Source organism: Scyliorhinus torazame, chromosome 11 (assembly GCF_047496885.1).
Source record: "Scyliorhinus torazame isolate Kashiwa2021f chromosome 11, sScyTor2.1, whole genome shotgun sequence".
Taxonomy (NCBI): Eukaryota; Metazoa; Chordata; class Chondrichthyes; order Carcharhiniformes; family Scyliorhinidae; genus Scyliorhinus; species Scyliorhinus torazame.
In genome coordinates, this window is record NC_092717.1 from 199,248,814 (window position 1) to 199,259,872 (window position 11,059).

The 11,059-nt window shown below is 51.0% G+C and overlaps 1 protein-coding gene across 1 annotated transcript in view; it reads left to right on the forward strand.

Annotated features, from left to right (window-relative positions):
* The window catches only part of tg (thyroglobulin), a 613,433-nt gene extending 603,150 nt beyond the window's left edge, over positions 1-10,283 (forward strand). Inside the window, exon 50 of the mRNA XM_072468601.1 lies at positions 9,860-10,283. Coding sequence (XP_072324702.1) covers positions 9,860-9,963 — 104 coding nt within the window. The 3' untranslated portion in view covers positions 9,964-10,283. The remainder of the gene's footprint in view (positions 1-9,859) is intronic.
* Positions 10,284-11,059: the final 776 nt, after the last annotated feature.

Here is an 11,059-nt window from a genome sequence, read left to right on the forward strand (position 1 = left end):
CGTTGTCATTGGTCTCCAAGTATCTCTCAGTGCACCACCGCACCCTCCCGCACACCTTCTCATCCGCCAGTAATCCCACATCAAGACGCCACAGTGGGCGCTGGTCCCTCTCCTCCCCTAACTCTAGCTCCACCCAGTGCGGGGCGTAGTCTGAGATGGCTATGGCCGAATACTCCGTTCCTTCCACTTTCGGGATTAGCGCCCTCCTCAAAACAAAAAAATTTATCCGGGAGTAGGCTCTATGTACATGGGAAAAGAATGAGAATTCCCTGGCCAGGGGCCTAGCAAACCTCCATGGATCCACTCCCCCCCCCCCCATCTGGTCCAAAAAAACCCTAAGCACCTTGGCCGCAGCTGGCCTCTTCCCCGTCTTGGATCTGGAGCGATCTAATGCTGGATCCAGCACCGTGTTGAAATCCCCCCCCATTATCAAGCTTCCTGCCTCCAGGTCCAGAATCCGACCCAGCATGCGCTTCATAAATCCGGCATCATCCCAGTTTGGGGCGTATACGTTTACCAGTACCACCCACACCCCCTGCAACCTACCGCTCACCATCACGTATCGACCTCCTTTATCCACTACAATATTCTTGGCCTCAAACGACACCCGCTTCCCCACCAGTATTGCAACCCCTCTGTTCTTCGCACCCAGCCCCGAATGGAATACCTGTCCTACCCATCCCTTTCTCAACCTGACCTGGTCTGCCACCTTCAAATGTGTCTCCTGAAGCATGACCACGTCTGCCTTCAGCCCCTTTAAGTGCGCGAACACTCGGGCCCTCTTAACCGGCCCATTCAGGCCCCTCACATTCGAAGTTATCAGCTGGATTGGGGGGCTTCTCACCCCCCCACCCCGCCTCCCCCCCTGCCGACTAGCCATCTCCTTTTCTAGGCCAGTCACGTGCCCGCGCCTCCCACACCCTCCAGTCCCCCAGACGGCAGACCCCCGCCCCGACCACCTCTCCTATTTCCAGTTCCCAATTGGCCAATGCAGCAGCAACCCTATACCCCCCCTCCCCCCTCCTCCCCCCGCTAGATCCATATCTAGCTCTTTTGCTCCCCCCATAACACTCCCGTAAGTCAGCTGACTCCTGCTGACCCCGGCCTCTCCCGCCTTCCCATCGACCCCCCCCCAATGTGGGAATCCCCCCCCCCTCCCCCTCCTCCCTAGCAGTCAGTGTGCGCTACTCCGACCCCCACCACCGTCCTTCCCTAGTTCGGGAAAAAGCCCGCGCTTTCCTGAGCCGGCCCCGCCCCCTCTGGCGCAGCTCCTTTTGCGGCCTTATCTCAATTCCCCCATCCCCGGGCCTCCCCTCCCTCCAACACCGGCGCCCACACTCTCCCACAGTCTCCCCATCAAATCCCTTCACCCATCCCCATCCAGCACCCAACCAAGGGAACATTCCCTACACGTAGTTAAAACCATATATACAGCAGACATCCCCCCACAACCACAGACCCTCAATTTGAGTCCAACTTTTCAGTCTGTATAAAGCTCCAAGCCTCCTCAGGCGTTTCAAAATAGTGGTGCCGATCTTGGAATGTGACCCACAATCGCGCTGGCTGCAGCATACCGAACTTCACCCCCTTCCGATGGAGCACCGCCTTAGCCCAATTAAAGCCAGCTCTCTTCTTGGCCTCCTCTGCATTCCAGTCCTGGTAGATTCAGATCTCCATGTTCTCCCACCTGCTGCTCCGCTCTTTCTTGGCCCATCTCAAGACACACTCTCTATCCATAAAGCGGTGAAACCTCACCACTACAGCCCTTGGCGGCTTGTTGGCCGTGGGTCTCCTTGCCAGGGCCCGATGAGCCCCATCTAGCTCCAGGGGGCTCGGGAAGGATTCCGCGCCCATCAGCGAATTGAGCATCGTACTCACATATGCCCCGGTATCGGGCCCCTCAACTCCTTCAGGGAGACCCAGAATCCAAAGATTCTTCCTCCTCGACCTATTCTCCAGGTCCTCAAATCTTTCCGCCCACTTCTTATGCAGCGCCTCGTGTGCCTCCACCTTCACCGCCAGGCCCAAGATCTCATCCTCGTTCTCCGAGGCTTTCTGCCGCACCTCCCGGATTGCCGCCCCCTGGGCCCTCTGGGTCTCCACTAGCTTCTCAATCGCCGCCTTGATTGGTGCCAGCATTTCTGAATTCAGCTCCTCAAAGCAGCGTTTAAGAAACTCCTGCTGCTCCTGCGACCACTGCGCCCATGCTGCTTGGTCTCCACCCGCCGCCATCTTGCTTTTTCTCCCTCACATTTCGCTGCTTCAAAATCCCTTTTTTCACCGCTCCACTCCTGGTCCAATCCATATACTGTCGGGGGGGACCTTGCTGTCACCTTCCCACACTGGAAGCCGTCGAACAAGTGCCGTTGGGGCCCCTCCAGAGAGCCCTAAAGTCCGTTCCCGGCGGGAGCTGCCGAACGTGCGACCTATTCAGGCATGGCCGCAACCGGAAGTCTTGTTAATGATTCTAAAGTACGAGAATCACCTAGAGATAGGCATAGAGATTTGATTCAGAAAATAATATTTTGGTCACTATGTAATTTGAATCATGACATGGGTTGAGTGTAGTAAGCTTGGGAGCAAAAAGGGACTTGGGATTTGCAGTGCCAACCCTCACTACCATTGGGTGGTTGTCCATCTTATGGCTGTGTTTGTTGTGAACAAATTTATAGAGATTGATTGTTATGATTAATGGACTATTCCATTATCGTTGTAACATGTGATGACCAGGATGATAGAAGGCAAATTAGATGAACCTTGAATTTTACTCATCCAGCAATTCCTAAGTTTCTATGTTCCCTTCTTCTTGGGGAAAGTGATTAAAATGTTAATATATTCAACATTTGACGTATTAACACATCAAGCGTTATAATAATCGAGTGGAAAGGCAAGAAATCCCAGGTTTTCAGTTTGGAGGTGGTATAAGAATGAAGAAAAGTACAGCAAGGAACAGGCCCTTCGGCCCTCCAAGCCTGTGCCGACGTGCAGAAGAAAAGGTGTTGGAAAAAATTCAAACCATAAAACCATCATCCAAACACATACATATTCTGATAGCACTCACTGGATAGCAATTCAAAATAAATACAATTTCAGTTCCTCGTTTCTTCACATTAATCTATAATGATTGAGTAGAGTAGCCAGCCCTGCAGGATTGGCCTGGAATCTTCCGGAATTGAAGTTCAATCTCCAGGACACAACTACAGAAAAATCATCAGAATGCTAAAAAATATTTTTTGATGTATAAAAATATTTTTAAAATCATTTTCTGTGAACATTTCTCTTTAACAGGTATAAAAATATTGAAAATGGGGGGGGAAAGCGGTTTGCCCGTCTGTCTGACATTATCCAATTGGGTAAAGAATCTTTTTGCTTTTCAATGGATGTGTTGGCTGACTAACGGCTGGAGCATGGGAGCAACTCATGTGATTAAATATCCAGGAATACACTTCAGGTGTAAATCTCCAGGAATATTAGTGGCACAGTGGTTAGCACTGCTGCCTCACAGGGACCCAGGTTAGATTCCGCCCTTGGGTGACTGTATGTGTGGAGTTTGCACTTTTCCCCGTGTCTGCTTGGGTTTCCTCTGGGTGCTCCGGTTTCCTCCCACAGTCCAAAGATCGGCCGGTTAGGTAGATTCGCCATGATCAATGCGCAGGGTTAGGGTGAGTGAGTGGGCCTAGGTTGAGTGCTCTTTCGGAGGGTTGGTGTGATGAATGATAGCTGTATACACATGTACCTTTAATGCGTAGGCCCCTTTAAGACAGGATTTGGAACCCTTGAGGACTCTGCCTCTGGCTCCGCCCCCAGGAAGCTGTATATAAGGTTATGTTCAGTAGGCAGCGTGCAGTGAGCACACTTCTCAGCAGCTGTCTGGTTCTATGGTAATTAAAGCCTTTGTATTATCAAACTCTTCTCCTGAGTCGTAATTGAGGGTATCTCAATTTAATATCCAGACTACATCATGATGGACAGCGGTCTAAAGCCGGAGAAGCTCAATTTGGACGCTCGGTCGCCGGAAGCCACTGATATTTTTAAATACTGGCTCCGGTGCTTTGAGGCCTATCTGAATTCCTCAGAGACTGAAGTTGACGGACCTCGCAAGCTGAGCTTACTACATGCCCGGGTGGGCCACCGACTATCCTCCGTGATCGAGAAAGCTACGACGTACGAAACGGCGGTCAAAATCCTACAGAAGCGCTTCGTAAAGCCGATAAACGAGGTACACGCCAGACATTTGCTCTCGACCTGCCTCCAGCGCTCCGGGGAAACGCTAGATGAATACTTGGAGAGACTCACCATGCTCGCCAGGAACTGCGACCCTAAAGAGGTGACGGCAGAAGTCCATGTGAACTTACATATTCGTGATGCTTTCGTGTCCAGTATCCGATCCACGTACATCCGGCAGCGGCTCCTAGAAGACGGAGCGAAGGACCTCCAAGGCACGGTAATGCTCGCCTCTTCCCTGGAAGTGGCCCACCATAATCTCCGCACGTACTCCGCGGACCTTGCGAACCCCTCTCGATCCCCTCCAGACTCAGCCACGCTTCAGGCCTGCGCCGCGCGGCGACCCGCTCACACCGGGGGCCCCCAATGCTACTTCTGTGGCCATCTTGGTGGCGGCCATCGTCAAAACTCAAAACGTGGGACCGACAGCGTCGGCCATTTTGCGAGTCCGATTCAACCGAGGACTCTGACTGCCCGCAACTAGGAGCGATCACACTCGATCAATCTCGGCCGTTACACCTGCAAAACTCAATGATGCAGGTTCAAATCAACGGCCGCGACATCCCCCCTGCCTTTTTGACTCCGGGAGCACGGAGAGTTTTATCCATCCAGACACGGTAAGACGCTGCTCCCTGTGCACCTATCCCGCCTCCCAAACTATCGCCGTCGCATCTGGGTCTCATTCGGTCCAAATCACGGGGTATTGTGTTGCAAACCTCGCTATCCAAGGTGCCAAATACGCCCGTTTTAAACTTTATGTCCCTCCTCACCTCTGCACCCCCCTGCTGCTCGGTCTGGACTTTCAGTGCAGCCACCGAAGCCTGACCCTGAGGTTCGGCAGACCCCTGCCCCCGCTCACGGTATGTAGCCTGGCGACACTCAAAGTTGCACCACCCCCCTCTTCGCGAACCTCACCCCCGACTGTAAGCCCGTCGCCACCAGGAGTCGGCGGTACAGTGCCCAAGACATGACTTTCATCAAGTCAGAGGTTCAGCGGCTACTAAAAGGGGTCATAGAGGCTAGCAACAGCCCTTGGAGGGCACAAGTACTGGTAATCCACTCTGGAGAAAAACAACGTATGGTGGTGGACTCTAGCCAGACCATAAACCGCTTTACGCCACTCAATGCGTACCCACTTCCCCGCATAGCAGAAATGGTGAACCAAATCGCCCAGTACTGAGTATTCTCCACGGTCGACCTAAAATCAGCCTATCATCAACTCCCTATCCGCCCAGAGGACCGCCCCAATAAGGCCTTCGAAGGAGCCGGTCGGCTCTTCCACTTCCTCAGGGTCCCTTTCGGTGTCACAATCGGAGTATCCGTTTTCCAAAGGGCAATGGATCAAATGGTGGACCAGTACGGCTTACCGGCTACATACCCGTACTTGGACAACGTCACCATCTACGGCCATGACCAGCAGGACCATGACGAAAACCTGAGGAAGTTCCTCCAGACCGCCCGGGCCCTCAATCTGACATACAATAAAGAGAAATGCGTGTTCCACACAACCCGGCTAGCCATCCTCGGCTACGTCGTGGAAAATGGGGTCCGAGGGCCAGACCCCGACCGCATGTGCCCCCTTAAGGAACTTCCCCTCCCCGTAGCCTCAAGGCACTCAAACGGTGCCTGGGGCTCTTTTCCTATTATGCCCAGTGGGTCCCCAGATATGCGGACAAAGCCCGTCCACTCATTAAGACCAGGGTTTTTCCCCTGACGGCTGAGGCTCAGTCGGCCTTCAGTCGTATCAAGGCCAATATCATCAAGGCCGCCATGCATGCGATGGACGAAACCATTCCCTTCCAGGTAGAAAGCGACGCATCAGACGTTGCCCTGGCTGCTACCCTCAACCAGGCGGGCAGACCTGTAGCGTTCTTCTCCCGAACCCTCACCGCCTCGGAAATTCGACACTCTGCAGTCGAGTGGGAGGCACAAACCACAGTGGAGGCTGTGCGGCACTGGAGGCACTCGGTAGGAGGTTCGCCCTCGTCACCGACCAACGGTCGGTCGCCTTTATGTTCGATAACGCACAACGGGGCAAAATAAAGAATGATAAAATTCTGAGGTGGAGGATCGAACTCTCCACCTACACGTACGATATTACATATCGTCCGGGAAAGCTCAACGAGTCCCCAGATGCCCTGGCCCGCGGCACGTGCGCCAACGTGCAGAAAGACCGTCTGCGGGCCATCCACGATGACCTCTGCATCCCGGGGGTCACCCGGCTTGCCCATTTCATCAAGTCCCGCAACCTACCTTACTCCACCGAGGAGGTCAAGGCCATGACCAAGGCTTGCCAGATCTGTGCGGAGCGCAAACCGCACTTCTATCGACCAGACAGGGCTCGTCTGGTAAAGGCCTCTGGGCCCTTTGAGCGACTAAGCGTGGACTTCAAAGGGCCCCAACCGCAACAGTTATTTCCTCACTGTCATCGATGAATTCTCCCACTTCCCCGTCGCTGTCCCCTGCCCCGATATGACCTCGGCCTCCGTAATCAAGGCACTGCACAGCATCTTCACGCTGTTTGGTTTCCCCGCTTATATCCACAGCGACCGGGGTACGTCGTTCATGAGCGATGAGCTGCGTCAATATCTGCTTAACAAGGGCATCGCCTCGAGCAGAACGACCAGCTATAACCCGCGGGGAAATGGGCAGGTGGAGAGGGAGAACGCGACAGTTTGAAAGGCTGTTCTTCTAGCCCTACGGTCAAGAGGTCTCCCAATCGCCCGCTGGCAGGAGGTCCTACCCGATGCCCTACACTCCATTAGGTCGCTCCTCTGTACGACCACGAACGAGGCCCCTCACAACCATTTGTTTGTCTTCCCCTGGAAGTCCACCTCTGGGGTCTCGCTTCCACGTTGGCTGACTACTCCGGGACCAGTTCTACTCCGGAGGCACTTGAGAAGCCATAAGACACATCCACTGGTCGAGAGGGTCCAACTACTACACACAAACCCTCAATACGCCTACGTTGAGCACCCCGACGGCAGGCAGGACACCATTTCCCTGCGAGATCTGGCACCCGCTGGCTCGCACACCGACGCCCCCCCCCTTCCACCGACGTTTCCCCCCCCCCCCCCCCCAGCGGTCAACTCTGACAGCGCCCCCCCATAGTGCCCCCCTCCCCCCCAGCCAGCGCCGGCGCCGGCACTGGCACCAATAACCCTAGTCACCCCGGATAGCCCCCCTGCTCCAACGCAGGCAAAGGCTCAGACAACCGTGCTCCCGGATATACCACCACCGAGGACGACCGTATCCGCCGCACCACCGCCGGAGCTGAGAAGGCCGACACGGGCAATCAGACCACCCAAAAGACTGAACTTGTAATTCCACTTCACCCCCGACGGACTATGCGTTTTTTTAAACAGGGGGTGAATGTGATAAATGATATCTGTATACGCATGTACCTTTAATGCGTAGGCCCCTTTAAGACCAGGTTTGGAACCCTGGGGGACTCCGCCTCCGGCTCCGCCCCCAGGAAGCTGTATATAAGGTTACGTTCAGTATGCAGCGTGCAGTGAGCACACTTCTCGGCAGCTGTCTGGTTCTCTGGTAATTAAAGCCTTTGTATTATCAAACTCCTCTCCTGAGTCGTAATTTAGGGTATCTCAGTTGGTGTAGACTCAATGGGCTGAGTGGCCTCCTTCTGCACTGTAGGGATTGTATGGACTTAAACACAATCTGCAACCTGGGCACTGTGAGCAATGATAGCTCTCCCTCTCTGGCTGTGATTGCTGAATGTACAGGCCAGGAGTCATTATCCCAATGAGATTGATTCCACACCCATGTACTTTTTCATCAAGTTCTGGGTTAATCTCACTGGGATGTTGATTCTTGGGCCTGTACAGTTAGCTGGCCGCAGCCAGAGAGGGAGAGCTAACATTGCTTACAGTGCCAACTGTACTTAAGTCCATAGAATATCTACAGTGCAGAAGGACACGACTCAGCCCATCGAGTCTGCATCGCCCCTCTGAGAGAACTCCCTACCTAGGCCTATTCCCCTGCCCTATCCCCATAATCCCAGCTAGCCTGCACATCTTCGGACACAAAGGGGCAATTTAGATGGCCAATCTATCTAACCTGCAGATCTTTGGACTGTAGGAGCACAGACAGTGACCCAAGCTGGGAATCGAACCTGGGACCCTGGCGCTGTGAAGCCACAGTGCTAGCCACTTGTGCTACCATGCTGCCCCACCAATCAGGTGAGGCACAGAATACATCTGTCATGCGTGTTGAAAAGAAAGCAAGTCTCGTTAGAGATTGCTGATTAAATTTAAAAATCTCATGCTGCAACAGGGAGTTTAGCGATAAATCTATAACACTGTAGCAGTGCCCCCTCCCACACCCTGCACCCCTCTCTCCTTGAACACAGCTCTCTATTGCGAACACAAGATTGATCCTTCAACCTAAGAAAAAAATAGTTTTTTCTCACACAGACGGTGGATATGTAGAATAGACTCCAAGCATCTCAACAACAGGTATTTATGCAGCATCCTCATGGAGATAAATATTTTTAAATGTTTTGTGAAGGAAAGAGCAAAAACAAGTCCAAACTGGAAAAGAAGCACGGGAGGGGCAGTGTGATTAAAGCACAACTAATAAGTTTTTAGAAAACACTTATGCAGCATTTCCCTCAGGAGAGTAAAACAGTCTGGGGAGGAATACAGGAGTTTTCACATGGCCTGTGATATAAATGAACTCAATGACCTCAATGTTTTTCTCATATTTTATTTGGAAGTGCATTGTAAGCATGGTAACAATGATAAATATATGGAGAGAAGATAAACTATAATGGATGATTGAAAACCAAATATAGGCAGCTGGATTCTCTGCCGGCAGGATGCTCCATTTTGTCGGCAGCCCAGGGGTTTCCCGACAGCGTGGGGCTGCCCCACAATGGGAAACCCCATTGACCGGCCAGCGTGACGGAGCATCCCACTGGTGCGGTGAAACAGAAATGTGGCACGGCGGGGCAGAGAATCCAGCCCAGAGTATATATCACGCCCATTGTTTGCGTTCACCCTCTGTGGGTGCTTGTGAAAGAAAGGTTTGGATTTATGTGACTCCTAATTAATGAATAATAATCTTTATTGTCACAAGTAGGCTTACATTAACACTGCAATGAAGTTACTATGAAAAAGCTCCGAGTCGCCACATTCCGGCTCCTGTTCAGGTATAGAGGGAGAATTCAGAATGTCCAATTCACCTAACAGCACGTCTTTCAGGACTTGTGGGAGGCAACTCGGAGCGCCCGGTGGTAACCCACGCAGACACAAGGAGAACATGCAGACAGTGACCCACGTGGGAATCGAAACTGGGACCCTGGCGCTGTGAAGCAACAGTGCTAACCACTGTGCTCCTGTGCTGCCCTACCATTATAAAGAGACGTCAAAAAATCTATAGATAGTGGGATTCCATTTGAGTGCTGTTGATATAGAGGGCGGAGCATGTACAAGTGAACATGTATATCTAGAACATTTGTCCATATCCTGGCTTTTATTTTTACCAGTGCATTAGATCGTTGTAAATGGTTAGTGAGAGACCCAATGGTGCACCCTGTATCATGTAGACCATTAATTAAACCTGTCATGAAAGTACCACTCTGTCCTGTGACTTTAACCCATATTTTATATTCCAGGCAATGCCACTGAGGATGAGCTGAGCCGAGATCAACATGAGCCAAGGCACCAACAATCAGTCACACAAACACAGCCGGAACAGGCAAACAAAGTTTATAATTAAAATTAAAACACCTCAGATGATTTCACAATTCAGATTTGTCTTAAAGACTTTCAATATAACTTGCAGAAAAAATAGAAAATAGTGAAATAAATCATGCATCGTTAAAAAATTGTGGTTACTGTGTGGATCCTTTGTTGAGGTATCAACACCGATCTCAATTACATAAACTGAACCAGTGGTCAGATTTACCATTGTTGAGCCTACTCAGTAACTTGTTTGTTAATTTTTTTGATTCCCTTGTGGGAAGAAATGTCTAAAACGTATTTGCTGTTTAATTGATGCTTCTGAAGATGAGCGAATAAAAGACTGTCAACAAATAATGGACTTGCTTGCTTATTTGGAACACTGTTCATTACATCTTGCATCCAGCAATTATCAAACTTTCTAATTTTATGGAAATAGTCGGTATCAGGAAACACTGTGATTAAACAATACACCATATTACATCATGAAACATCACAGAAAATTGTCTGCTGACAATTTTTCACATTATATTGAGAAACATTTAGATGAGCACTTGAAATTCCATAGCATACAAGGCTATGGACCAAGTGCTGGAAAATAGGATTAGAATAGATAGGTGGTTGATTGTCGGTGCAGACGATGGGCCGAAGGGCCTCTTTCTGTGCTGTAAAAATTCTAAGACTCGACGACTGGGATTTAAACATTGTAGGATATAACATATTTAGAAAACATAGAGAAAACTGTCAGGTGGAGTAGCTGTACTTATTCAGAGTAACATAATAGCGGTGGAAAAGGGACACAGCTCTCAACAAGATTAAAATAGAATGTGAGGGCAGCACGGTGGCGCAGTGGGTTAGCCCTGTTGCCTCACGGCGCCGAGGTCCCAGGTTCGATCCCGGCTCTGGGTCACTGTCCGTGAGGAGTTTGCACATTCTCCCCGTGTTTGCGTGGGTTTCGCCCCCACAACTCAAAGATGTGCAGGGTAGGTGGATTGAACACTCTAAATTTCCCCTTAATTGGAAAAAAATGAATTGGGTACGCCAATTTTTTTTTTTTAAAGGTTAAAATAGAATCCATATGAAAGAGATAAGAGATAGTAAAGGATCAATCATACCAGCTGTAGTCTAGAGAC